This window comes from Penicillium chermesinum (genome assembly GCF_028974085.1).
Source record: "Penicillium chermesinum strain IBT 19713 chromosome Unknown utg000003l:1.0-5111272.0:1.0-5115320.0, whole genome shotgun sequence".
Lineage (NCBI taxonomy): Eukaryota > Fungi > Ascomycota > Eurotiomycetes > Eurotiales > Aspergillaceae > Penicillium > Penicillium chermesinum.
The window spans coordinates 3,555,662-3,583,075 of NW_026695313.1; the positions used below are offsets into that span (position 1 = coordinate 3,555,662).

Here is a 27,414-nt window from a genome sequence, read left to right on the forward strand (position 1 = left end):
GCTAGAGCACTGAGAGCAGTGTGGTCTGCGCGTGAGGTTGGATCAGATGAGTCAACGGTCGGGATGGTTTCATATTCCAAAGCCACATCCAGGTAAATGGAGGCCAACGTACAGCCTACGGTCACATCTGCACTTCTTCTGCCTACACGATTCGCAAGATATACTTGATTCGTGGGGGATGGAACGGGTATCTTCGCCTGTCAAACACAGAACACATCAGCTGATTCGCTCTTGAATTTACTGGACGGTCTGTCAATACTTGGCATATTGAAGCGGAAAGTGCGTATTGTAGATGGGGTGATGACCGCGCGGTATGGAAGCGGAAGATAAAAATGCCGCCGGACAAAGAAACCTCCGATACAATAGCCACGTGATCTACACGACAGCTCCGCCAAGTGTTAAGCCGAAATTGAATTTCACAATGCAATCATGATGGACCATAAGTTTTGGCCGGAAATGTAAAGCGGTAATCAGATGGCATCACCGGCCTCCAGTAACACACAATGCGAAGACCATGATCCGGATTGGCATTACGGCTCAGGTCACAAGCGACGCAAACGGGCCTCGACGGCCAGTACTTCAGGACCCTCTCCTCGGGAGGTTGGATTTATGAGAGAGCCTCAAAATGATGGATCGGCAAGCTTTCTAGGAAGCTCCAGTGGGATCCATTTCATCCGTCATGTCTACAGTATTTTTGCCCGCCGGTCGGCAGATTTGCAACAGAGTCGAGCTCGGGATAGAAGCTCTGTACCTGGAGAAGATGATCGGCTCCAGCAAGGGCCCATAGATCGACGCGATAGAGGTGACCTATGGACCCAAGATGAATTGATCTTGTCATCTACTGTCTCTTTTGCATTTGATGACCTTGTATTGTGGACCCGCCGCTACTTCGAAAATTGGCATCCGCTATTCCCGTGTTTACACGCCCCGTCAATCCTCAAAACAATGGAGACATTGAGCGCGAAAGGTCTCAGCTCCATCAGTCGTACTGAATTGATCATCATAAGATCTCTCATCTCAATATCCCTCGCGGATAGTCGGCAATCAGCTTTGGGTGCTAAGATTGGGCCGATCCCGACGGCTTTGGTATTTCAAACTGTCCCACAGATTATGCAAGACCTCCAGGGTTTGCTGGCAGAACCAACGACAATCCCACTGCTACAGGCTGCTTTCATTGTGCAGCTTACTTTGACATCGATATTACGGCTCAACGCTGCCTCGCGTGTTGGGGGAATAATTACCCGAACCGCATTTCATCTCGGGCTACATCGATGTCCTGGCCGATTCGCATGCTTTAGTCGTGATGAAGCTGATATGCGCAGACGTTTATTCTGGTCTATCTACTGTCTCGAAAGATATCTGTCCCAAGCCCTTGGAATACCTTTGAGTATCCGTGACGACGATATCGACGTTTGCTACCCCGACGATGAAAGGCATACGACCCCGAATGCCCTTCCTTACGACCATCGCCTCGGTTTACTTTCTCACCTTGCCAGATTCTCTCGAATTCGAGGTTTGATCCTAGAGCTGCGTAATAAATCTATTCTGCATAGCCGTGCCAGCACGGTGGAGGCATTCAAGGTCAACGGAGAGCTTTCCCAGTGGTGGAATGAAGTCTACGACGCCGTCAACCCTATAGAAGATGATGATCCTCGTACAGGAGGAAATGCCGCTGCTTGCTTGGAACCCTACCACCGACTTCTACTCACGATATTGAGACATGAAGCAATAATCTCCATGAATCGTCCTCTGCTTGCGGCCGAAAAGCCGAATCCTGAGTTTAAAAGCGCTCTGCAGACATGTATTTCTTCATCACGATGCTTGCTTGCTGCATTCAAGAAGTATATGTCTTCCTCACAAGATGCGCCCCTCACATGGCCATCGTTTACATGGACCACATGGATGGCATGTCTGATTTTGATGTATGCTTCTTGGGAAGGTGAATTGCCCGTAAGTACAGCATTGAAATACTCTCGGATGGGTATTTCTGTTTTGGGAAACCTTGCTTTGAGAGGAAGCAGCTGGCCAGAAACATGTATTGAGGCGATTAAGGGTATGGAATCGGCTTTGCTATCCAATGCACCTGCCGTACAGCAGATGAACCTGCCGAGCACTAGTACCTTAGGTGATACAGACTCGCAGCGACTTCCAACACAAAGCCAAACCATCTCCCCCAGAGAGTCAAGACATCCATTGGCGTGGGCCGGAAACCAGGTCTGGAGCCCAACCGCTTCCCCGGAAAACCGCAGAAACCTGCTTCAGAATCCGCCGATTCCCTCATTTGTCTCTCGAAACGAAGGCTCTGGCGATGATACCGCCCGCAAAGGTAACACTGGATCTGGTGACCGAATTTTCGTCTCGCAGCAAGACCAGGTTCCTGATGTCGATTCCTATGGGGCCCCTCTTCATGGGCACACTTCTGAGGGCCTCATCTTTGGGAACGCTGCAATCTCAAATCCTAATTTCTACATAGGCAGCGCCGGCCAGGAGTATGTGCCCTTCTCGGATCCGTCGCTTTTCATGAATGATTTCGGGAGTATAGCAGATGGGCCCTGGATCATTGACGGGAATCTATTGTAAGCCCTCCACATATAGATACAATAGTGCATACTTTAGGGGAGGAAAAGAACATTGAAATAAGGCATACCGGCCTATACTCTTGCTCAATCTATGTAATGAGTTATATTCTACAACTGGACTTTGTGCAAACCCCATACACAGTCCCCACCCGGACAAAGACACCTCCGACCCCCACAATCAATGCTTTTCATTGGCCCCGCGAGCAAGAGATGAGGGGTGTCCATAGTGAGTCTCCATCGACGATTCGGAGAAGCAGTGAAAATCCAAGGATTTAAAAAGTTTCTCACTTCCCGCATCACCTCTCTCTAATGAACTGAAACTTCACAAAAATCATTGTATATTTCCAAAATGTCGCCCTCCGTCGCTGGGCAAAAGACCTATAGCATTGCCTCCATCCCCGCGGACGGTATTGGGCCCGAGGTTATCGAGGCCGGCATTGTCGCATTGAATGCTTTGACAGAGACTCTGCAGACTTTCAAGCTCGAGTTCAAGAACTACGATTGGAGCTCTGAGACCTACAAGCAGACTGGAAAATACATTCCCGATGGCGGCTTAGATGAGCTGAAGAAGCACGACGCGATCTTCTTCGGCGCCGTTGGTGCACCCGGTCAGTAAAGAACCGCGTCTCTCATACGAAGTCGAAGCACGTGCTAATACGTGTTTTAGACGTCCCTGACCATATCTCTCTCTGGGGTCTCCGCCTGGCCATCTGCCAGCCCTTCCAGCAGTACGCCAACGTGCGGCCCACCAGAGTATTCCGTGGCACAGAGTCGCCGCTGCGCAACTGCAGCAACGGCGAACTCGACTGGGTGATCGTGCGTGAGAACAGCGAAGGCGAGTACGCCGGCCAGGGCGGCCGCTCCCACGTCGGCAAGCCCTGGGAAGTTGCCACGGACGTCTCCATTTTCTCGCGCCATGGCGTTGAGCGCATTATGCGGTTCGCTTTCGAGCTTGCGCAGAAGCGGCCCCGGAAGCTTTTGACTGTTGTGACTAAGAGCAATGCTCAGCGGAACGGCATGGTTCTGTGGGATGAGGTTGCTAAGGCTGTTGCGGTTGATTTCCCGGATGTGACTGTGGATAAGATGCTGGTCGATGCTATGACTACTCGGATGGTGCTGAAGCCTGAGAGCATTGATACCATTGTTGCTTCTAACTTGGTACGTTTCAGGGTGTGTTTTGGGGAAGTGACAAAGACCTGACAGTCCTTTAGCACGCTGATATTCTCTCGGACCTTGCCGCCGCTCTTGCCGGCTCTATTGGCATTGCTCCTACGTCCAACCTGGACCCCACCCGCGAGCACCCCAGTATGTTCGAGCCTATTCATGGCTCTGCATTTGACATTACTGGCAAAGGCGTTGCCAACCCAGTGGCGACCTTCTGGACTGCTGCGGAAATGCTGGCCTGGCTAGGCGAGGAGGAAGCAGCTAAGAAGCTTTTGGACTGCGTGGAGAATGTCTGCGAACAAGGCGTTCTTACTGCTGACCTTGGCGGCCAAGCTACAACCAAGCAAGTGACTGACGCCGTTGTGGCGGAGATCAAAAAACTTGGATCAAAATAAGCCCTATGACATTTGGGACCAAGACCGCTCGGGTCAATGCTAGATAGAAATCAATTGTGACCCTGTATATTGAGAATGATATCATCGGAGGATCCTCTTATTAGTTAGTAAAATTATAGTTCTTCGACAGCCTCCAGTTGCTCGGTAGTTGAATTGGCGAAATCGGAATCGAAGCCAAACCCTCCTGGCGACTCGGCCCATCATGCATGTTGGGGTACCGAGCTGCATTCCGTAAAACGTAGCACATAAATAGCGCATTATACTGTAGTTTCCTAGGGATAACCAGGTTCCCGATCATTTCTATCCCGATAATGCCTCATAGTGTATGAGACGTGGGGGTGTTGACAGAATGACAGTTCTTCCGATGTTCGGTAGTTCCCATCCGACGTCAGGCCTGCCCCCTCGGACAAGACAAGCCAATTGGAGGCGAGAGTTTCAAATCTAGATCCAACTTCCCGTGCCCTGAGCCGGGGCTGCGTTTTGCGGACTGAATCCCTAGTCTGGTCGGCGCGAACATCTTCGTTGATTGGGCGGCTGGGAGACTCGGCTCCCCGTCCGCCCGAAAGCATTGCCGTCCGGGTGTCCCCAATGACGAAGAGGACGATGGGATATACGAGGCTCTCGGGAATGTTACGCTGGGTGCTATCTCCATTGGACCTGATGGCCGACATCATATCCGCGTCTCCACAGGATATGCCGGGGTCTGGGCAATCCCTGTTACCCAAGCGGCACTTCTTGATGGGAGCGGCGGAGATGTTATTTAATGTCTCGGGTTTCTAGTTGTATACTCACACCACTTTTCAGAAGTTAAAGAGATTGAACAATCACACCTCCTCAACTCTATTCCAGTGTCTCAAGCAGGATACGAAGCCAATGGCGCCCTCTCTTAACGACGTCCCTGTCAGCTCTACCGTTTCGCCTTCCCCGTGCAATGTTGCTATCAACGGCTTCGGGCGTATAGGTATGCAGCCTTGTTATTGATATAACACCATCATCTAATACTCTATGGGAAACTACTAGGCCGGAATGTCCTTCGTGCTGCTCTCGTCCGCTCCGATGTGCAAGTCATTGCCATCAACCATACATGCACCACAGTAGAGGACCTCATCTATCTCATCCGCTATGATTCTTCCATGGGCGATTTGGACGAGAGGATCGATATCCAGATTATCTCCGAGAACCGGATCGCAATCGACGGTAAACAAATCGCCCTCACCTCCGAAAGGGACCTGAAGAAGCTGAACTGGGCGGCATTGGGGGTTGAGTACATCCTCGAATGCACCGGAAAGTTCACCAAGAAAGACCTCGCGATGGACCATGTTACATACGGTGGAGCCAAGCGTGTTCTCATTTCTGCGCCCAGCTCAGATGCACCAACCTTTGTCTACGGCGTGAATTCAGATACCTATACATCGACCGAGGCTTGCCGGGTGGTTTCCAACGCGAGCTGCACCACGAACTGTATCGCCCCTGTTCTCAAGGTGCTTCATGAGACCTTTGGAGTCGCACAAGGCCTCATGACTACAATTCATGCTGCGACTCGATCCCAGCAGGTTCTGGATGGATACAGCAAGAAGAACCGTCGTCTAGGTAACCTACCCCGAAGAAACTAACAGCGGAAGTGTGGCTGATAATCACAGGCCGTGGAATATTCAACAACATCATCCCAACCACAACCGGTGCTGCGAAAGCAGTGGCAAGCGTACTGCCCGAACTCGCCGGCAAAGTCACTGGGGTTTCGATCCGAGTACCAACGTTCGTCTCCCGTACAAAACCGCTTATCCGGCAGCAAGCTAACTTCCACAGACCGAACGTCTCCATGATCGACTTGACTATCAGCACCGAGAAGCCGACATCCTTAGCAGAAGTACTCTCCGCGTTTCGTGTGGCGTCCAAGTCCCATATGGCCGGAGTCCTTCGAGTAACAGACGAGGAGCTTGTGAGCAGCGACTACAATGGCAGTTCGTACAGTGCAATCATCGACGCTCCCGCTTGTGTGGAGCTCAATCCACAGGTGAGTCTCTCAGAAGCCATTGTTTGGTGATGCGTGTGCTGATGGGCGCTAGTTCTTCAAAATCATGGCTTGGTATGACAATGAATGGGGCTATTCGAACCGACTTCTTGATTTGGCGACCTTAGTCCATGCCCAGGAGGCAGCTTGAAGACTTGCAGTTGCATTGAACGATAGATCAAAATTCGCACGTTAATTAATATAGATATGATAGTACATTTTACAGCCAGAATGGCTATTGGAAAAGAGATATTGAAAAAGACGGTCATCCCTCCTATTAGCCCCGGGAGAACAGCCCCGAAGTACAGCCCTATATTCCTGGATTTCGAATGAGTAGCCCATTCTGCGCCCTCAGAAATTCAGTCCGGTATTCTCGTTGGTGCTAGTGTATTTATCAAAGTTTCTCAGTATCGACCCGCATTGGATCACGGCCAGCTCAGCGACAGGGGAGGTGTCTCCAGTTCTTCCCGACCTGCTGAGCCAATAAGACAGACCAACTTGAACAAGCACTCTCTGGCGACAAGCTTATTTCAAGTTACCAAGCAGATAAGAAGCAAATAGAAACCCAAAGCACTTTGTTGTGGTAGAAGAAGATTGGCTCACTATGTGATCCGTCCGCCTCAACTTCCTGATTCGCGAGAAGAGGCGAAGCGGGGTGTCCTTTGCTTTTCATTCGAGTGGCTGCATGCAATCAGAGCCCATGAATACTGCGGATCGGCAGTCTCTCTGGGTAGACATACATACAGCCCCCGTTGGGGTTTCTTGCCTGTGCATGTTAACCTAAGCCCCCTGCGTGGCAGATATAGCTGGCGTAGGCAAGATCATCCAATTAGTCCAGGGGAAAATAAGGGATACATCTCTGTTTACGGTGATGATGGCGCGGTGCCTGACTGGCATTCGCAATGGCCGACAGTATGGACACGCACATCTCGATTCACTGGTTAAATTAGGGATTCTGAATCTTCTTCGCCATAACAAGTCTGCGAGTTCTACGAGCCACTAATTCATGAGCCGCAGTAACAACAATTAGGCATATCACAATCACACTCGTAACTCATCAAAATTTCAGTATCCAGCTTCATCAGGTTTTATGCTTCCGAATAGTCCATCCGGACGTCAAAATCCTTATCTCGACTTCTCACCTATTAGTCGATCCACAATCCTGATGCCTGGTGCCAGTCACGGCATAGCAACCGGGGGTTAGATATCAAGATGGTGAATTACGCAGTAGGAATATCTTGCTTCGGCCCAAGGTGACGGCTCTTGAAGCTATTAGTACCTGGACAGATCTTTCAATAAATGAGAAAATCGGTCTTCTTTCAAGAATTGAACAAAATCATGTGCAGCATTATCATCAGCTAGCCAGACATAAGAAATCTATTTTCGGTCATACGCGAGTATAGGCTCCGCGGGTATCTGTATTCCTCGACAATGATCACTCCTCATCCATCGACTCCCAGCCATCAGGACCACCAGCCTCACCTCCCTCACCACCCTCGTCATCAGACTCCTCCTCATCATCAATGTTGACACCGATGGTGCGCTCTTCCACGTCGCCCTCCAAGTCGGGCAAGCGGGAAGCAAACGTCCGGCGCACAGCGCCGTTGGTGGAAGAATCCCAGACCTGCACAGTGCCCTTGCTACCGGCCACGGCAATGCGGAAGCCCACCTCGGCATCAGGAGCAAAGTTGGTAGAGAAGACCTTGCCGACATCCAGCTTACGCGAAACGACCAAGCTAGGCTTGTCATTCTCGACGTTCCACAGCTTGACTTCCTTATCGGTGGACCCGGTAACCAAGAACCCGGGAATAGTTGCGTGGATATCAAACGAGGAGACGGAAGAATCGTGCGCCTGTAAGGTCCACACAGGCTTGGACTCGGCAGGAGAAGCAGGCACATGGCGGGCATCGTAGCGATAGACCATTCCGGCATCAGTCGTAACGTAAAAGAAGTTAGGGTCGTGGGGATCCCAGCGCACAGTCTCCACATCGGCATCGACGCCCCAACGCGCCAGGGAGTCGGGCGCACGCATGTCTGCTGCAACAACGGTGCGGTCGTAGCTACCGCTCAACAGAACGGTGGCCTCCTTAGGGTGCCAATCAAGCGAGCAGACCTTGTCGGTGTGATGGGAGTAGGACTTGGCGCAGGTGGCTGTGTTGAGATCCCAGAGCTTGACGGTACGGTCGGCCGAGGCGGAGGCGAGGAGGTTGCGGTGTTGTCGGTTGGCTGCGAGCGCAAGTACTGAGTCAATGTGATACTCATCGTTTGCCTTGGCCTTCTTCTTCTTTTGCTTCTTCGTGGACTCGTCATTCTGGCCTCCTTGGCCCAGGATGGCATTGGGGTACATCGAGTCGACAACATCCAGGTCCCAGATTTCAATGTCTGGCTCCATAGTTCCGATAGCAACAAAGTTGCCTTGTGTCTTCTCGGTGGTCTTGCCAACAGGGAGATCGAGCCATTCTAAGCATAGCGGGATTCCGGGCAGCATGATGTCGTGGTGCACATACAGATTGTCCGCCTTGTCTTCGTAAACGTAAACTTCAAGGTGGGCCACCTCATCCTCTACCTTTCCGGCCAAAAGCAAGTTATCGGTGGGCAGGATCTGGAGTTCTTCGCGCTCTTCGTCGTCCTCGTCCTCGGGCACGACAAGATACGGGTCCTCCTCGTTTGGCTGGTGATAGGCGAGTGACTGTACGTTCCCAAACATGGTGATCTTCTCGCCGTCTTCATCAACCTCTTCGCTGTCATAATGCTCCATATCGAATTCCTTAAGGATGTCATCCTCTTCCCTAAACGAGTTGTCAGCTTCGAATTCTTCCAATGCTAAGCCGAATGAAAACGAACTTTGTAGTCTTGGGTTCGGCGCCCTCTTTCGACGGCTTTTTCTCAGTATCCTCTTCCATAGCCTCATCCTTGTGGTCCTCCTCCATAGCATCTCCATCACCCTTAGCAGCATTAAGCTCGTCCCTCACAGCCTTAAGTCCGTCCCTAGCAGCATTAAGTTCGTCCCTAGCAGCACTAAGATCGTCCCTAGCACCTTCAAGCTGCATGCGAGCAAGCCTCGATATCCGGTTCATTTCCGCCTCGTCAATTTCATATTTGGTAGGAAACTGGGCCGCGACACCGCGCCGCACCCAGGCCGTAGTAGTGATCATCGAAGACATTGCGCCCGAGAAATACAACAACGTCCAATTTCACTGATAACCGATAATTTTTTTTTTTCTATCAATCGGTGGTGCCCGCCCGGCAGAATCTGGCGGGCTGAAGGCGGTCAGGCCGTTGTCGGGGACATCTGCGGCGAACTGATCATTCGATGTCTGGCCATTCGCTGATTTCAAGAAAAGACGCATATTCAGGGTGAACCAAGCGCTCCTGAATTCCCACAATGCATTCCCACTTACATACCCCGTATAACGTCAGTACGTACCTCTAGACCCCGGACAGCATCACGGGCCCTTGGACTGACAAAACCCTAAGATTGCGAAGAGATCATGACAGCCCTCGACGAGTGCCACGCTCGCGGATTCTTTTACAAAGCGGTCGGCAACTGCAATGATATCAAACGCCAAGTGAACAAATGCCTCGCTGCAGAGCGATTCGAGCGGGCGAAGCGCAATCGGGACGAGGCGCGCGGGAAGCGTCAGCGCATCGAGGATATCTGGGCGCGCGAGCGAGAGATGGAGCGTCCGGCGGTGAATACTGGCACTGAGAACGCTGGCTCTGCGAAACAATAAAAATGCATGGAAGCGATTGATCTGGGGACGTGGTGTTGGGTGTCTTTTTTTTTTGCGATCATCTCTCTTCTCATTGTACGCATCAACGTCTCTTTACGCCGAATTTTGGCCCATTGTACGATACTCGACTCGGAGGAAGCACATATCCATATTTTACTGCAAGACTGTACAAGCTTCGACCTGCTTTCTTTGCCTGGAGACTCCCGGCAATTGCCTATCGTAGCTAAGACGAGTATATTCCACGTCAAGTTTCAACAGTCTATGCTTCAATGCCCAAATAGTGTCTTCTATTACAAGCTGACCATGATGCATGGCGGACAAGGTCTTGAGTGTAAGTAGTGGTCACAAAGAAAGAAACATTATTTCGTCAATGAAAGTATGTACGGGGTATTTAGAGTAATTACATCATAACAAAGAAACCAGCGACTAGGGCGCCCAGCAGCACAAGGCTGGACAATCCGCTAGCACGGCTTGCGACATTATCCTTGTCATCACTAGGGTGTGAGATTAGAGTGCTGCCATTTGCTCCATGGCCCGCACCATCGACACCCTTTCCATTGCGAATGTCGTCGCGACTGGCGTTAAAGCATTTGGACCACACGTTCCAGGCGTTCACGAAAAGCCGAACACCATCATCCAAAGGCTTGCTCAAGTTAGCCTGGCCGCCGTCGATACCAGGCCACCAGGCCGCATCAGCAGCGTGCACGGCACCTTCGTACACAATGCCGAATACGTCATTGCCATCAGACACCTTGTTGCAAGCGGGCACATCCTGAGTAATCGTGCGGTTTGGGGCTCCAGCGTGGGACTCCTGGGAAGCCACGCTGAACGCTCGCCAGGGGTCGAACTCGCCGTTGGTGAACATGGTGTTGCTAGCCTTCATGTTCCAGCCGCCCAGAGACAGCAACCAGCTGTTGTTCGGGTTGGTGGGGAATTCGAAAGGGATGGTGGAGAGTTGTTCCCCTTCGAGATGTTGTTCCCCTTCGAGATGTTGTTCCCCTTCGAGAATCCCGATCATCTCTTGGCGATAGCTGGAAGTATTGAAGGCGTCGCTGAGCAGAGGGTAGCTCTCGCCGTTGTTGGTGTCGTTGGAGGCTTGGTAGTATCCGACCTCCTGGAGGGTCTGCCAGAGCCAGGCGTAGTCGTCTGAACTGATGGTCTCTTCTTCCTTACCAGGGACGTTGAACGGATGGCGGCGAGGAGTGCTGGAGCGCTTGACAGTTTGGGAGTATGCGTTCTCTACGAACTTGTAGCCGGCCCAGATAGCAGCCCAGAAAGCATAGTAGTCGCCATTGCTGTCGACGCTGGCAGCAATTCCGTCGGACGGGAAGTCTGAGTCCGAACCGTTGAGGTTCTCCAGAACGGACAGAACACTCTTGCCGCTTGAGGTCTCAGAGACGCCATCCTTGAATCCCTTCACGTCAAAGCCTTCCATGTAATCACAGATGAGCTGGGTGGTTGCTCCTGCTCCGGCATCTTGGTACGCGCCACCACCGGAGATCAAGTTTGAAATTGCCTCGCCCACATCATATGCCACGCCCGATTCAGAGAAGTAATTCAAGAAATCAGAGTCATCAGAGTCATCATAGTTGCGAACGCCGTCCGAATACCCAATACTGACAAGGGCGGAATAAACGTACTTAATAACGGATACCTCTGACTCTGGGCCTGATTTGAAAGTGTCGTCGATGTATCTGGCAGTAGCAGCGAAGTCATTGGTGCAGTTCTTGGGGAGTGCGCGTGCAATGGGGTCATAGTACAGAGAGCCGTCGTACTGGGCTTGCACGGGCGCACTGGAAGCCCATGAGGCATAGATGATCTCCGGGTGGACCAGGCGCATCCACGCAGCACGCGAACCGGAGTATGAAGCTCCGACAAAGATCCAGGGAGTGTGGTATGGGTCTAGGCCGGAGGTGCTCTTAACAACGTGATTCTTCGCCAGATCAGTCTTGTTGAAGTTGTTGGCGAAGTAGGCAACATCCTCCAAGGCTTGTTGCACCGTCAAGTATTTGTAGCCCTCAATTCCGTGCACCGGGAGGCCATAAGGGCCGGCGATTTCCACAGGACGACTCACTCCATAGTAACGGTGCTCCCAACCAATGACAATGCCGTTCAAATGCCTTGCAAGCTGCATAGATGCACTTTTGGAATCCTGTTCTGCCAGATAGACCTGCGCAGCTGATTGCCTGAAAGCCTCTTCTCCCATATCCTGGAGAATGACTGGTCCGCCAGCCTTGTAGTAGGTGTCGTTGACATAATAAAGATTCTTGTAAGTATCCGTGTTGGATGAGTTGAAATGATCAACAGGAATGTCGAAGTAGTAGGATGGTACAGAAGGGCCAGATTCAGTGTCACTTTGACGCTTGCTGTACGAATGAACTCTAGCAGCCACTGCGCCATGGGCAACCAGTAGCCCAGCGAAGAGGGAGCAGGCCTTCATGAGAATCTCTTCTTCTTTCCTATGACAGGCGAGATCGATGTAAGGCCCACGGGCGACGAGATGTCGAACTTTTTGAAATTTATTTGAGGACGAGGACAAATTCGCCGCTAGCAGGCGAGACCTTTAATACTACATTCGTTGCCTCCCCTTGTGGGCTTCGCTGGCCCCAGCCCAAGCACTAAACATTCTATTTGGGGAGCATCGCGGCTTGCGCTAGGACTGGTGATTAGATTTCTCGCATTGGCCGCATGGACCGACAGAATACAACGCTAAGGAGTGATTTCTCAGGTCTCATACGCTGCAAAGCACACTAATAGCACGCTAATACCAGCGCATACCGTTTGTTTAATCTTACGGCCAAGGTTTTCAGGGACTTGGGCGCAAAAGTGGGCTGTGCCTCAGCCCCCACGCGACCCCTGTGGGTCAGCAAAAGTAGGGAAATTCGGCCAGAGCGAGCCCACTACTGGCTGAGCAGGAAATGGAGCCGCATCACTAGCTACACAATACGGAGTAGACGGGGCCCTTTTTTCTTCCTCGTGAAGCCTTCCCCTGATTGCTCGCCAAGCCTCACGAGTACGGGCTGCCAAGAATACCAGCCAGATTACGATCTCGGGCATTGCCCTGGTTTGTCCAAATCTCCGGTGTGAGGCTCTTCGGAGTCTGGTAGCCTCCGTCTAGCGGCGGTTCGTCTCACTGGTCCAGGCCAATCACATTGTTTGTCGGCCTAAAGCCATTCAGGTCCGTCCGGCTATGGCGGAGTGTTTTGCGGGTTAGCGGTGGTTCGATTTCCGCACTATGTGCCTGCCCAGGGACTAGGGCATTAGCAGAAGCTAGATAGATTGAGCCATTAGGGTTCTCCTTTCGCATGTTTGGAAGCCTATGGGGAGGTCTCCCACCCTGGTCAACCTTGTGGACCTACTTCTCTTTATTTACTATAACTAGCGGAGGCCTGCAAATTTCGGTTCTCCTCGGCTCGACCCTGGATGGGGCGGCGAACTAAGAAAACTCAAAAACCCTGATTCCCGCTAAAGTCTTTGTTTACTGATTATCAGACATCGTACTATACGGAATATTCTGTACCATTATGGGCTTTATGCCAAGAATTCTTGTCGTTTGTGGTTTCAGCCTTGCTTGTCTAAGCACGTGGGCGGCGGTCTGGGCAAGTCTTACGGCTGAGTTCCTTGCAATTTCAGTAAACCAATCGTAAGACGAGGCTGATGCAACATAAGCCCTCGGCTACATCAAGCCACCTCTATTGGGGAGTGCTAAGCTATATGCCAAGCCACTGGCTGCTCATGCTCTGATGGTTGCAGATATTCGCCCACTGGGGTCATTGTCTGACCCGGCTGATCTACAGTCGATCTTCGAAGATCGGTGAACTTGATATTGATATTATAGAAATTTCATTCAATGGATCATTCCGAGATTATATGTCAAATCTATCACCGATATTAGTCCGAGGCTTTAGTACTAGTATGGAATCACTGATGAGAATCCCCTAGCTCATACGCAGTCGCCTTCTTGCCACCTTCCAGCTCTCTTGGGTACGGATTCACCCTTGGAAGCAAAATTGAACGTCCCATATGCGCCTGATCCGCCTCCGCTATATCCCCTCTAGCACGTGCGGATACAAGAGATGCCTGCGCTGCTATGAGTTGCTCCTTCTCTTTCAATTGCCGCTGATACGATCGCCGCTGTATGAAAAGCCCTATCAAAGCAGCGACAAGACACACTCCCAGTGAGACGCCGACCCCTGCCCCAACCGCCACCACGGATGTGGATGACGAGTGATGGCTGGAGGCTACCGCGGAGCCCGTCGGGGTGGAGGACGGAGTAGAAGAAGGAGTAGACGACGGAGTGGAGGACGCAGAGACCAAGCCAAGGGTCGGCATCATCAAAGGGAAGCTATCGTTGCAGCAGTCGGAGCCGTCTGCACTGCAGCACCAGTTTCCGACCGGGTTCGGACAAGGTAGAACGAAATATGACCGACTCGCGGCTACAAAGAGGAAAACACCATTAGTCAAAGTATGTTGACCCGCCGAAGTACTTCGAGGAGGTAATTACGCTTCATGTCCTTGCAGACGAAAGAACACGCCGAGCTGGCCCAATCACTCTTGGTGCAACCGACTTCGTAGAACAGACCACTGCTGACTCCGTCCTGGGAATAGCAGAGGTTATTGCTTAGGCACGTGTCGTTGACTCCTTGGTCATGTTTGTTTGTAGCGCAACAAGCACCTTCTTGGGCACTCGGATGGCATGGCTGGACGTCCGAGCCATATACGGTGCCGTCGCGGCTGTAGCATTTTGTCGCCAGCGCTCCGTTCTGCGCGATGAAGGCTGAGAGGATCAGGAATGCTAGTAGTCTGTCAAGAACAGGCGACCTCATGGCATTAGGTAGATCGTCATATCCCGCTGGAGAGGGAAAGGGCGGGGTCGGAGGAGGAATTAGATAAAAATGTAACTACATGACAGCCCTAGAGTACTAATAAAGAAGAGGCAAAGGGGGGGAGAAGCATTACACAGCGGCCCAGCCAACGTTGGGGGCCCTGACCTAGTTCAGTTAGTGATTGGCATCATGCATGACATCTAAGCCTATTGGGAAGGAGAAAGAGCGGGGAGACTGAATTAGGTACGGTGATTCGGAAATGCCAACGGCAGGCGAAAATGAAGGTTGCGATCACGACCGGTGGTGACTGTCTGTATGGAGTAGTAACAAATTCATTTACACCTAGACTTTTCTGAATAACATATCAAGACGACCAGAACGCCATGCCTAAGAAGATTCGATGCGATATAGGACAAATCCCAACATCATTCCTCCACCTGCATAGTTTCGGGCGCTTCTGCAGCTGGGCCAGCCGCATCACCGTCGCCTTCACCCCGGGGACCACTCTTGTGGTGCCGCCGTCTGCGTTTCGGCTTAGCTGCGCCCTCCTCGTCATCGGCATTTTCTCGACTCTCCTCGACCTTTGGCTTCTTTTGCGCAGGCGCAGGAGCATCGGCCTTCTTCTTCTTTTTCTTCACACTTAAGGGATTGGGGCCCTTGGCTTTCTTCAAACCCGGAATCTTCTTCCTCTCCTCCGGTTCGGGTTTTTGCGCATTGATTGTCTGGTCGTCCAGCCCCACACGGAACTTGCTGTTCTCATGGTCTTCGCGAATGGTTTCTGAAGGTGTACTCATGGGCTCGAGCACCATGACCGACCGCTTGACGTAGATCACCGGCACACCGGGAATTGAGCGCGCGCCAGCACGGAGGGCGCGGGCGCGTCGCAGCGCTTTCTCTTCTTCGCGCTCGTCATCGCGCTTGCGCTTCCGCTGTTGCGAGTCGTTCTTGTCGTTTTTCTTGGAAGTTGGTGGGTCTGCAGTCGCCAGTGTGTAGTGCTCCTTGTTCTTCTTAGGGCCGCTACCTGGTGATAACAGCGATAGAAGACATTCGACTTCGTCTATGGGCGTTGAGTCTTCGTTATGTGAGCAATGGCGAAGCGGGAGTTCTGTTGGCGGGGGAGGTGGAAAGGACGATATGGTTGGTTGGTCTTCGGATTGATGGGCTGAGCCGCCATGATTGCAGCAAGAGAGCACTTGGTGAGCACTGCATTTTGATTAGTTCAGCACTTGGTGAAGCATTTGTCGAGTCATGGATCCTCGCTGCCAGGTAAATTGGGTATATGGAGGTATGGTACTGACAAGGCTTAGGCTTTCCCTGGAGTGTCCGCTCTAGCGCAGGGATCAAGTCCATCTTGAAGGCATGGATTGCAGCCAAAAAGTTCGAGTCCACTGTTGAATGCTGAGTTAGTATTCATTGGAATGATGACACGAAAATCACTCTTACCAAGGACCTGGTAGGGCTCACGGAAGCCAAAAGTAAGCTCATACTGCTGCATGAGCTTACGGTACTTCTTTGAACGCTTGGCCCGCATTTTGTGAGGTGTGGAAAGAGGACTGTAGTTGCGGAGATGGAGGTTTCGATGATCTGATCGCAGCGGACTTTTTTTTATTTTGCCGGGAGAGGCCGCCTAGCCAGCCAGACCCACCCCGGTAAGGTTATGTACACTCGAAGAAGCTACACTTGGTGAGATTATCGGACTATCAGACCTTCGATTTTATGAGACACATATGTTTGTAATTATCCAAATCCTGTTTCATTTCATCCGCTGCTGACTGGAGCAATTACTGGGGCCCTTTATGTTTCTCAAAGATCACTGCCCGTAGTCCTCTAATGGCTCTTCGCTGTATAGATGACGCGACGTGTATTCACTACCAACGGTCCATGATGCCCGAGAGTTCAATCAACTGCTTCTGGAGCATCGCACTTTGGCTGTGTTGCATGTATTCCCAAGCTATTCAGCAGTCACTCAGCTTCTGCCGCATGTATTCGCCGGAGCCTTTAGGTCGATTAGGCTAAGTTCAAGAATAACTGAACAAAGTATCCCAGTGTCCAGATCTATCAGGGCGAATACCGCAAGGGGAAGCCAACCACACGGTGCGCGGTGAACTTGATCCTTCGTAAATCGATTTTTTGCCAGGGCCTTTCTATAACGGGTGCCGCCGCGGCAATTGAGTTTGCGGGTGCACCTTCGCGAACAACCTGGTTTGAGGGTGAAATATTAGACATCAACAAGTTGCAAGTCACCCATCTCGTCTCTTGCAAGCGCCAACTATGACTGAAATGTCATCCATTTTCCCTGTACCAATACAATCAGTCTCTCGCCCTGAAAAGACAGATTGACAGGATATTAGCTTACCTCCTTCGATGGGCAAGCCTTCCTCCATCCCCTTCTCCATGAATGGACTCTCTGCAAACGGATCTTGTGCAATAGTCAAGGCGGCATTCAGTAACTCTTTCGCAGCATATACCATGCGGTCGTTCGAGAGATCAGGCGGAGTTTCCGAGCTCTTCCAGTTGGCTTTTCCCGCGTCATACTTTTCCAGGCTATCCATAATGATCTTCAAAACTTCATGCTCCCAGAGGTTGTCCATTACACCATCTGAAAGGGCCAAAACAATGTCTTCTTCCTGGATGTCTACCTCGTTCATCACTGCGTCGTTGCGCGGGGTATCGACACTGTTTGTGCCCAGCTGCATAGGACAATCAAACCAGTGCCACTGCTCCTTAGTGCGGAACAAAATCTTCTCCTCACTCGGTCGGATCACGAGCACCTTGCAGTCGCCCAAATTCGTCACATAAAGCAATGGTTTTTTGGCGCCGTCTTGCCCACACCGCCAGTGCAGAATAGCGGTTGCGGAGGTGGTGGTGCCATACCACTCGGTCGGACCGGAAGTTGCTTGGATGGTTGCCTCATATGCAGACTGGAGGTATTCGATGGGCTCAAGGGTTGTAGTATCTGTGCAGATGCGGCGTTCGATCTCGAGGGCCCAGAAGTGGAGTAGCAGGCGCGACCATAGCCTAAGAATACCCCTTGTCAGCTCGTAGAAAGGGTGAGGAAAGTCAAGTCGTTGCACTCACGCTGCATGCCCATGTGGCCTTGTCGCCCATGCACCTACCCCGTCGTCCACGCCCAGAAAATTCTCGGTGACGATGATCGCATCGTCGCCGTTGTTCAGCCCGCGGATAAGCTCGCCCTGGACTGACAGCCTCTTATCTTGCAGGGAGTGGGTAGTAAGCGGATCGGAGAACGAGGATGATGGCGGGGATAGGAAAGGTGGAGGAAACGGTCGTGAAGGACGTTTGGCACATAACGCGTAGCCAGTCTCGAGACGAAAGGGTGATTGCGAGAGACCCGCGCAGGGCCGATCGGGCAAGGGTGTAGTGACGCCGTACGACGACCGCGCCGCGGGGTGGTAACGGCGAGTATTCGCTGCTCGTGAAGTTCTCTGTATTTGTGGTCGAAGCTGCTGGACGGACCTTAATCGAGAATAGATCCACCGAGCTGAGGCTGGCCATGGTAGTGAAAAGGACAGTGGGACCCCTGCCGTGGTCACCATGCCTAACTGGTGGGGGGGTCACTCCTCTTATCTCGATGAAGAGAGGAGAGTGGAGGATTAAGGCATGACCCTTGAAGTTGCCGAAAGGAAAGAACTCGGAGTCTACAGGGAAGGGTTGAAAGGCTCGCTGTTCACCGGTGAGGCCAATCAAGAAGTCATCGCGACGATTGGAGATTTCTAGACTTCTCACTGGTCTGCAACGCCGACGCCGGTGCCCTACTCTACGTCTCATGCAAACGCACCGCTTTTGTAATCACCTCTCCTCAAGCCCTGGAGCCCTGGACAGTACAGGAAAAATATTATACGTTCCGATTAAACCTGGTCGAAGTCTAACACCGAACATGACTGTACATATCCCGGCGTGCCACTAATGAATTTCCTGCATACCATGAACCTCGGCGAGTAGAGCCGCTTATCGTATCAGGCCATACCGTGTCAGGCCATACGTGCTTTGACCTCGTCCGCGGATACCTTATCTCAACAGTCTAGCACATATTCGTACTTCTATCTTTTTCTTGATTTTATTTCCTGACTGATGCTCTTTTCTTTCTTTTGAAGCAGGTTTGAAGCAGGTTTGCGGAATTTGCACTTCTGCAGCCCAATATAGTTTATGTTCACAACGCAATTCAACTTGTGCGTTCCGAAGTTACAGCCTTTTTAACGTTGCAGCTATACAACTGGGAAGTGATACAAGAGTATTAAGAGAGGTTAATTTGCTCTTTCGACTTCGTAAAACAAGCGTCTCCTTGATCCGTTTGAAGAATATTGAATCTTTTAAAGCGCATGAGACTTCTACGTACCCTAACGCATCCACGAATTAGTTAGGACGGTAGTGCTTGATAAGATGCTCTATCCCGAGGTCACCCTTTCCATCGGCTCTGTGGACCACACATACATGGCGTCCATTTCGCGGTCTGAGCTTATATCGCCGATAACTAGTACGACTCTTAATCACCAAGATCCCCGTGCCTTATATCCTTGCTATCTTTCTGTATTTCTTTAAAAATCTTGCCCAAATTCAGATCTTCGTGAGCTCACTGGGGGTGAAACCACAAGCAATATGGTGTATGGCTTCGTGAATGGGTCATGAGCTGCATCCCCGAGTCGAGCTGCCCTGGTTTGTCACAACTCGTTGGTCTATGGCGAGAGTCATGATCATGCTATGTGCGTGAAGAAGTACGGAGGTAATTGGGACAAATACAGACGAAGAGCAGTCCCGTGGAAAATCGCGGCATGGTAATAATGAGATCCCCTTTGCACGTGCCTTCGAAGAGTGACTCACAGGAAACTGGAATCCGCTATCACTGACCCATCCAGGGACCACTTGGCAGAATCCTGTTTCATCAGTCATCATCAAAAACATAGGCCGTCAGGGTGGAAAGCCCCAAGGTAGTGAAATACTCGCTTTGGTATTTCATCATGGTCAAGAATTCATGAATTTGCAGGCAATACTATCCAAATTTGTCTAAATACAACATTCGCTTTGAGAATCACTCTCGATGCAGTTCCGCCTCGGTGATGCATTTTGTTCCCTAAAGAATTTAAGCAGGTCATTAATATCAACACATGAGTTTTGGATATGTGTGGCTGTTACCGCGTGAAACAACTGGAGACGAGCCGTCAAGAAAGAGAAATAAAAAATAAGATTCGCGTGGACTGGGTATCTGTTTGTTGCTTCATAACATCGTGTCGACTCCTTGGTCTTTTTGCATTCTTTCGTTCATTTTGGAATTGTTCAAGGCGCAGCATCAGGGCGAGGAGCCAGCTTGCCATTCGAACGTTCCTTCTGGACCTCTAACTCAATTACTTTGAAGATACTCTGGATCTCCATAATCAAGTCATGATCGCTGATTTCCTTTTTGAGAAAGTTGAGTCCTTGGAAACAGGCAAGAGCGATCGTGTTGACCCGTGTCGCAAAGTCATGAGGTCCAGCCGTCTTGCGATTGGTCACCAGTTGCAAATGCATCTGCCACTCAGAACATGGACAGGCACGTTCCGTATCATAGGTACAATCTTTCGCGCATGAGCAAATTGAGCTGCAGACGCATCTGTGATATTTCAACTCTTCCAGGAGATTGCAGTTAGGGTCCATGCGACGATATTCACCGACAGTTCGGCTTTCGAGTTGAGCTAACGCATTGTACCGATGCTCTTCAATCATAATTTGGTCCCAGGATTCCGGGGAAAGCATTTTGAGATTGACAAAAGGAAGATCAGAAGTTGCCGTCTCAATCGTAGGAATTGCCCGTGGAAGAACTGTCAGATACTTATCTGACAGAGACGTGATAGTTTGAGGGGGGAAATCAGCGAAGCACTCCATGAGGCTGTCCCATTTCTTGCGAAAATCAGACTCACGGTCCCGAGCAATCGCCAAGGCATGCTGATAATATCCCAGAGTATCTCCAGATCCTGGGCGTCCTTTCCGGGCGTCGGAGCATATCAGACGACGAATGTAAGATTCTAAGTATTGGGTCATGAGCTCAAGATGAAGATTCTCGCAAATATCCGGGCAATCCAGGATGTCCTTGAACGCCAAAAAGATGCGGTGCAGCCGGGACGGTGATGGCAGGTAATATAGCGACTTGCTCCTTACTGGCCGCTCAGTAATCGGAAAGAGGGAGCACAATTCCGTTCCTGCAAGCTCAAGCATGATTCTGGCATAGAGCGTGTAGAACAGATTTTCGACGATTTCGATGAGTTCAGCGAGGGAGTCCGTCCGAATTTCTGTCTCCGCGCGTTGGATCCAATACGAGAGACCCTGAGGTGCCGAATCGAGCTAGGAGGGATTGCATGTTAGCTTGCTACAAGCGCCAATGCTCAAGAAGAAGATAATTTCGGACATACATCTGAGCCATATCCCAAGAAGCAAACTTGCATAATCTTTGCCAACGCATATATTGTGAAAAAGATCTTGAAGACATCTTGAAACCCATTGACCCACTCATCATGGTTTAATCCGTTCAACGACATGACCTTCGGCGAAGGCGACAGAGAGTATCGCAAGGTGTTCGGGGGCACTGCCTGTACCCATTCATTGCTGCTGACTCTGTATGGACGAGACCGGCGTCTATTCGATTGACTGGAGTCGGTCTTCCACATCTGATCAGCAAGGTCATTTGACGCGACGAGGATGCGAGTTCGGATATACCGTGGAGCATCCAGAGCCCTGGCCAGGTGGCAACAATGAATCTTTACCAGAGGAATCTTTCCCAGCAGATGAGCGTTCGGCCATCCTTGTTCGGGTCTTTTCTTCCAGGAGAGACTCTGAATATCTGTAGAAGCCGTCTTTCTGAGTCTCAACCGCGTCTTCAAAGATGTCAGGACTTTGGGGGCTAGGAGAGTGATCTTTCTCGGTTGACTCAAGTGAATGGACGCGAAAGCGCGATTTCAAACGAGACAAGCTCCAAAAAGAAGATTTGAGGGGACTTGGGGGAGAGCTGCTCATGGTGAATGCGGCCGCGAAAGTAACCTGTGCACGTGTTGTATGTGACGAGAGCTACTGTTCAGAATTGCTGGAGAAACATAACGAGAAGTCATAAGAAACGGGGAGAGACAGGAAAGTGATTAAGAATTCTTAATCTGATCTGATGTAGCAACCACGAGGAGCATCTTCGTCACCTCGACGGGAAAGGACGAGGGAGGTGTATCTACTACGCCGGGCCCAGTCAGCCCTCCTCGAGTGTCCATGGGTGAAGCCACAGGCCTCGCTCACATCTAACGAGCGAACCATATGCTACAAAAATAGATTCCTTGGTGAGGAAATGAATTTGCTTGTTTCGTTAAACGCTCGCCTCCAACAAATACAAATACGAAGCAAAAGTCTAACCCTGCACGCGGAACGTCCGACCACTGGCTGTCTTGCGCTCGCGCTCTTCATTTTCCGGTCTTGCCCGGTTAAGAACTAAGAAGAATTAGTACTTATTATCACACCTGTTTGCGGTCACGTTACCTTGAAGAAAGTCAGCTGTACGCTTGCGCATACGGGTGTGGATGTATGCCTTTTGCCGTCGAGATCAGTATGATTTTTATTTGCTTGATTAGATCAAAACATACCTTCGAGGCTTTAATGTGGTAATGGAAGTAGTCGCGGAACGTTTGGATATGAGAAATGCTATCATAACGGCGCTGAGGGGTCAAGTGTCGGGGGAAGAGAACTAGAATACCATGTTAGAAAGCTATGAGGAGCAGTGGAGCTCAATACGAATTGTCTTACCAAATGTAACATAGCTGATGGCGCCCTCGCTCGCGCTCTGCAGACCTGGGACGCCTTGAAGTTCAAGCGGGGGGTCGTTGCGGAATAAGACTTGAGGAGCATTTTGGAGAGTGGCAACTCGTCGCCGAGCGTCCACGAATTCCTGTAAAGGTCAGCATTTTGCAAGTCTGTGAGTCTATGGAGCAAGCAATTTGATCGAACGAACCTGCAAGAAGACCTTGCCAAAGATCCGATCTGTCTCCTCCTGAACACAGTGCTGAAGATCACGGTCACGCGATCCCAATTGGCCTTGATATAAATGGCTTCCTCCTCACGGTAGTGGATAGACATGACTTCACCACCTTCCTTCACACCCTGGGGTGCTGATTCTGACGTGTATTGCGAGGCTTCTTCTGCAAGCTTGTTGAATTCGTCGAAGGCACGCTCGAACGGAGCCGCCATGGCATTCCGCTTAAGGAGGGCAAGCTTCAATACTAGTTCATCGCGGGCTTCCTGCTCAGTAGGCAAGTCCTCCAAGTCGATTTGCACTGAAAAATCGTAGCCAGGTTCGGGAGAAACGATGTAAGGGCCGTATTCCCGCTTGAGCACCTCCTCGGCGCCATACTGGACGAGTTCTTTGAAGCACTTCACGTTAATTGAGATAAGGATCTTGGTCTTGGACTTGGGGGTAGAAAGGTGGAAGGTGACGCCATCGAAGTCGGAGACCACCTGGTCAATTGAAGTCGGGGGAGCACTGCGGGCAACGGTTAGCTGGGGCCTAAAGACTGTTATGGGTACGGTAGCACGAAATAGGCGCGGGCGCGGGGGAACGCAATGGTATCATACCCCGAAAACCGCTCCGTAAGGAGGGATTGAATCAAAGCGTTCTGGTAATCCAGGAGCAGCATGGTCAGGAGGGACTGGAGGAGAGACTGTCAATGGGTGGACAACGGAGGAGGGCGGCGGCGTCATGGCGCAGTGGGGAGGGAGCATAAGAGGTCGCTCTCGCCGCCCGTAATAATTTTTCATATCGATAGGCAGATTTCCCCGATCTCCAAAATTTTTAACCAGACTTTTGACCATGGTGAAATCTTACCTGTATGTGCAATTTTGTCAGTACGACTGAGTCGCATGTGTTAACCTTTTTTTGCCATCAGGAAATTCGAGCATTCGAATACGTTCGGGCTCGTCGCTTCGGCGTCGTCCAATGCGATCTGGGCCAAGGACGATCAAATCCCGGGTTCGGCTCGCCAAACTGGTGCAGGCAGGGCGATTGTCGGCGCTGCTGAAGAGGTCCTTTGCTGGGATGTCAAGAAGGGAGAGCTGCTAGGACGGTGGCGTGACTCGGCATGCAGAGCACAAGTGACAGTCGTCACCCAGAGCAAGACAGATGAAGATATATTTGCAGTCGGGTAATACTATTCTCTTCTCCAGGCGCAATTCTTCCAAAGCTAATTTATCTGTCTCTGTATAGTTACGAGGATGGCAGTATCCGAATTTGGGATTCAAGAACCAGCACGGTCATTATCTCCTTCAATGGTCACAAATCCGCCGTCACCCAACTGGCTTTCGACAATGCCGGTGTTCGACTCGCCAGTGGTTCCAAAGACACCGACATCATCCTTTGGGACTTGATTGCCGAAGTCGGCCTATTCAGGCTGCGTGGCCATACCGGCCAGATCACTTCCCTCCATTTTCTTTTCCCATCCGCAGAACTTCTCAATTCCTTCGGATTAAGCGATCACGCAGGCTTTATTCTCACCACCGGCAAGGATGCCTTGATCAAAATTTGGGATCTGGCATCACAACACTGCATTGAGACTCATGTCGCACAAACAAATGGTGAATGCTGGAGCCTTGGTCTCTCACCGGATCAAGGTGGATGCATTACAGCTGGCAATGATGGAGAATTGCGGGTCTGGTCTATCGATGAGAGCGCCATGGTTGAGATCTCTAAGGAAAAGGTTGGAGCCGAAGGCCGCCAAATTCTGACTGACCGGGGGACGTTCTATCGACACGGTAAAGATCGTACAATCGGCATTCACTTCCACCCTCGCGCAGATTATGTTGGATTTCACGGCTCTGAGAAGTCTGTCGAGATCTGGCGAATTCGCTCCCAAACAGAGGTCCAGAAAAGCCTGGCCCGTAAACGCAGGCGCAGGAAGGAGAAGGAGGCTCAGCGCGAAGGAGGAGCCAAAGAAGCCGACGAGGAGAAAGAGAAAAATGAGGATGTCTCCTCCGCACCTGTTACTGAAGTGTTCATCTCCCATGTCATTGTTCGCACAGGTGGAAAAATTCGCTCTTTTGACTGGATGACCACTAAGGCTGGTAGCCTAAACATCCTGGCCGCTACCACGAATAACCAGCTGGAGAGCTATAGCATCAAATCAGCGGGTAAGAAGAGCAAGGATGATGAAGAGTCAGATTATACACGGAATCTGGCAGTCGATATTCCCGGTCATCGGACAGACATCCGATCCATTGCCCTGAGTTCGGAAGATAGAATGCTGGCTTCCGCATCGAATGGTAGCCTGAAAATCTGGAACACACGAACGGAGACTTGTCTTCGTACCCTTGAATGTGGATATGCTCTGTGCTCTGCATTTCTCCCCGGCGATAAGATCGTGGTGGTCGGAAACAAGAATGGCGAGCTTGAAGTGTTTGACATTGCCTCTTCTACATTATTAGACACTATAAAGGCCCATGATGGCCCTGTTTGGTCTCTTAATGTGCATCCAGATGGCAAGTCCATGGTCAGTGGGAGTGCAGACAAGACGGCCAAATTCTGGAATTTCACTGTTGTGCAGGAGGATATTCCTGGAACCAAGCGCACCACTCCCCGTCTGAAACTGGTGCACACAAGAACCTTGAAGGTCAATGATGATATTCTTAGCCTTCGATTCTCTCCGGATTCCCGGTTGCTAGCAGTGTCTTTGCTGGACAACACTGTCAAAGTTTTCTTCGTGGACTCCTTGAAACTTTTCCTTAATCTCTATGGCCACAAGCTTCCTGTCTTGAGTATGGATATTTCTTATGACAGCAAGCTGATTGTCACTTGCTCTGCCGATAAGACTGTTCGTCTTTGGGGCTTGGATTTTGGAGATTGCCACAAGTCCTTACTTGCTCACGAAGACAGTGTAATGGCGGTGGCTTTTGTCCCTTCGAACAGGGATGGAAACGGCCACAACTTCTTCAGTGCCAGCAAGGACCGTGTCATCAAATACTGGGATGGCGACAAGTTCGAACACATTCAGAGGCTCACTGGTCATCATGGCGAAATCTGGGCTTTGGCAATCAGCCACTCAGGAGAATTCATTGTCAGTGCGAGTCATGATAAGAGCATCCGTATTTGGAAGCAAACCGATGAGCCCCTGTTCTTGGAGGAAGAGCGTGAAAAGGAGATGGAGGAGGCTTACGACAGTACCCTTACCGCATCTCTTGAGCAAGATGAAGATGGCGAGGACGGTGAAAAGGCCGAAGCAGTGGATGTTGGCAAACAGACGACCGGCACACTCATGGCCGGAGAGAAGATCATCGAGGCACTGGACCTTGGTATCGAAGATCTTGAGGTTATGCGTGAATGGCGCAAGGTCAAGGCCGCCAACCCTAAAGCTGCTGCTCCTGACCGCAATCCGCTTTATCTTGCATTTAACAATATCTCTGCGGAACAGCATGTCCTGAGCACTGTGCAGAAGATTCCTGCCGCTGCCTTACAGGATGCCCTCTTGGTTCTACCTTCTCGAAGCTCCCCGCTCTCTTCACCTTTCTCAACATCTGGGCGGAGCGCGAATGGAACGTTCCGCTGACCTGCCGTGTCTTGCTTTTCATGCTCAAGACTCACCACCGTCAAATTGTGGCCAGCAAGATGATGCGCCCTATGCTAGACAGTATCAGATCAGCCCTGCGTCGTGTTCTTTCTCGTCAGAAGGAAGAGATGGGATTCAACCTGTCTGCACTTCAATTCATTGGTGACCAGATTCGCGAGCATAGTACTAAGGACTATATCGACGAGGAGAACTGGGAATCGCAGCACGCCCAGAAGGGATCAGGCAAGAAGCGGCAATTCGTAAGCATTGCATAGGCTCAACTGATTGCATAAAGAGAGCATGATATCTGGCGTTCATGATGTACTTACGGTTTGTGATTGGAAGTTTACAAAAGTTCTATATCCTTGGAGTTCAGAGAGCTAAGAGGGATGTACTATATTGAACATTGTTTCTAAGTAAATTATGATTACTTCCACGACTATTTCAGGCCTTTGAAACTGTGGAGTTCGCCGTCCTCGTACTAGTCGTACTGCCATGTTCTGAGAATATGAATCAAGCAGGCCATTTATATTTTCCAACACTCGTGGGTAATTGGTAGTTGAAGACAATGATATGAGTACTTGGAGAAATTGGCGTAAACAATGTATTCAGAGAGAAACCTAGAGATTCGACTGTTAGCGAAAACTCCATAATTACGTGTTGCGACACTCGCAGTCGTCACTCAGCGAGATCCCAAGAACGAGAGAACAGCGAAATCACAAGTTTCCTTTCAGCAGAACCATTATAAGCATCGACGACAAGTGTACCTCTATGGGTCACATCCTGCCATACCTTTTCCGGCTCTTCCTAAAAATACCGGTTCGAAAATGTCTCATCATTTGGAAGTTTTTTGGGACTTCGCGTTCTCTCCTTTTATGTTCTTGCATCGCTGGAACGTCTTCGTCGAGCGAACGCTTGATCACGTACCTATCAATCAAGCTGGCCAATATGGACTCGGAGGTGTCCTCAAAAGTTCAGTCATACTGGCCAGAAATTGGCGAATGCAGTGGGGGAAGAAAGAGGAGCAGAATGAAGTTCAAGGAAAATAAAATTAGTGGAGCGGGCCCTTTAGTCATCTTTGCACGTGACTATGTAGCATGGCACTATGGGCACATAATTCTAGATGTAGGATGTCATATACAGCTTTTGG

At 50.7% G+C, this 27,414-nt stretch overlaps 12 protein-coding genes across 12 annotated transcripts; 5 read left to right on the top strand and 7 right to left on the bottom strand.

Moving 5' to 3' along the window:
- Positions 1-300: 300 nt before the first annotated feature.
- N7468_004274 (CeGAL family transcription factor) lies at positions 301-2,580 on the top strand (the record flags this gene model as incomplete). Its single annotated transcript, XM_058473571.1, has 2 exons — positions 301-311; positions 465-2,580. The coding sequence occupies 2 exons, from the start codon at positions 301-303 to the stop codon at positions 2,578-2,580; spliced, it is 2,127 nt and encodes a 708-aa protein (XP_058332574.1).
- A 348-nt stretch (positions 2,581-2,928) lies between these two features.
- N7468_004275 (putative tartrate dehydrogenase) lies at positions 2,929-4,138 on the top strand (the record flags this gene model as incomplete). The annotated part of the gene is made up of 3 exons (XM_058473572.1): positions 2,929-3,187; positions 3,247-3,737; positions 3,791-4,138. The coding sequence occupies 3 exons, from the start codon at positions 2,929-2,931 to the stop codon at positions 4,136-4,138; spliced, it is 1,098 nt and encodes a 365-aa protein (XP_058332575.1).
- Positions 4,139-5,011: 873 nt separating this feature from the next.
- N7468_004276 (type I glyceraldehyde-3-phosphate dehydrogenase) lies at positions 5,012-6,300 on the top strand (the record flags this gene model as incomplete). The annotated part of the gene is made up of 4 exons (XM_058473573.1): positions 5,012-5,099; positions 5,159-5,728; positions 5,779-6,152; positions 6,205-6,300. The coding sequence occupies 4 exons, from the start codon at positions 5,012-5,014 to the stop codon at positions 6,298-6,300; spliced, it is 1,128 nt and encodes a 375-aa protein (XP_058332576.1).
- Positions 6,301-7,584: 1,284 nt separating this feature from the next.
- N7468_004277 (rRNA-processing protein PWP1) lies at positions 7,585-9,313 on the bottom strand (the record flags this gene model as incomplete). The annotated part of the gene is made up of 2 exons (XM_058473574.1): positions 7,585-8,938; positions 8,994-9,313. The coding sequence occupies 2 exons, from the start codon at positions 9,311-9,313 to the stop codon at positions 7,585-7,587; spliced, it is 1,674 nt and encodes a 557-aa protein (XP_058332577.1).
- Positions 9,314-9,534: 221 nt separating this feature from the next.
- Positions 9,535-9,883, top strand: N7468_004278 (COX assembly mitochondrial protein; the record flags this gene model as incomplete). The annotated part of the gene is made up of 2 exons (XM_058473575.1): positions 9,535-9,568; positions 9,627-9,883. The coding sequence occupies 2 exons, from the start codon at positions 9,535-9,537 to the stop codon at positions 9,881-9,883; spliced, it is 291 nt and encodes a 96-aa protein (XP_058332578.1).
- Positions 9,884-10,283: 400 nt separating this feature from the next.
- Positions 10,284-12,323, bottom strand: N7468_004279 (serine carboxypeptidase S28-domain-containing protein; the record flags this gene model as incomplete). The annotated part of the gene is made up of 1 exon (XM_058473576.1): positions 10,284-12,323. The coding sequence occupies one exon, from the start codon at positions 12,321-12,323 to the stop codon at positions 10,284-10,286; it is 2,040 nt and encodes a 679-aa protein (XP_058332579.1).
- A 1,481-nt stretch (positions 12,324-13,804) lies between these two features.
- N7468_004280 (uncharacterized protein) lies at positions 13,805-14,215 on the bottom strand (the record flags this gene model as incomplete). The annotated part of the gene is made up of 1 exon (XM_058473577.1): positions 13,805-14,215. One exon carries the CDS (start codon positions 14,213-14,215, stop codon positions 13,805-13,807), a length of 411 nt encoding a protein of 136 aa, XP_058332580.1.
- Positions 14,216-15,134: 919 nt separating this feature from the next.
- N7468_004281 (rRNA-binding ribosome biosynthesis protein UTP23) lies at positions 15,135-16,240 on the bottom strand (the record flags this gene model as incomplete). The annotated part of the gene is made up of 4 exons (XM_058473578.1): positions 15,135-15,781; positions 15,841-15,912; positions 16,008-16,097; positions 16,153-16,240. 4 exons carry the CDS (start codon positions 16,238-16,240, stop codon positions 15,135-15,137), a joined length of 897 nt encoding a protein of 298 aa, XP_058332581.1.
- Positions 16,241-16,949: 709 nt separating this feature from the next.
- Positions 16,950-18,266, bottom strand: N7468_004282 (uncharacterized protein; the record flags this gene model as incomplete). The annotated part of the gene is made up of 2 exons (XM_058473579.1): positions 16,950-17,687; positions 17,826-18,266. The coding sequence occupies 2 exons, from the start codon at positions 18,264-18,266 to the stop codon at positions 16,950-16,952; spliced, it is 1,179 nt and encodes a 392-aa protein (XP_058332582.1).
- Positions 18,267-20,001: 1,735 nt separating this feature from the next.
- N7468_004283 (uncharacterized protein) lies at positions 20,002-21,236 on the bottom strand (the record flags this gene model as incomplete). Its single annotated transcript, XM_058473580.1, has 2 exons — positions 20,002-21,042; positions 21,111-21,236. The coding sequence occupies 2 exons, from the start codon at positions 21,234-21,236 to the stop codon at positions 20,002-20,004; spliced, it is 1,167 nt and encodes a 388-aa protein (XP_058332583.1).
- Positions 21,237-22,087: 851 nt separating this feature from the next.
- On the bottom strand, positions 22,088-23,430 carry N7468_004284 (actin-related protein 2/3 complex subunit 2; the record flags this gene model as incomplete). Its single annotated transcript, XM_058473581.1, has 5 exons — positions 22,088-22,135; positions 22,320-22,391; positions 22,490-22,621; positions 22,732-23,187; positions 23,305-23,430. 5 exons carry the CDS (start codon positions 23,428-23,430, stop codon positions 22,088-22,090), a joined length of 834 nt encoding a protein of 277 aa, XP_058332584.1.
- Positions 23,431-23,539: 109 nt separating this feature from the next.
- Positions 23,540-26,539, top strand: N7468_004285 (snoRNA-binding rRNA-processing protein DIP2; the record flags this gene model as incomplete). Its single annotated transcript, XM_058473582.1, is given in 4 exon segments — positions 23,540-23,556; positions 23,616-23,865; positions 23,940-26,186; positions 26,204-26,539. 4 exon segments carry the CDS (start codon positions 23,540-23,542, stop codon positions 26,537-26,539), a joined length of 2,850 nt encoding a protein of 949 aa, XP_058332585.1.
- Positions 26,540-27,414: the final 875 nt, after the last annotated feature.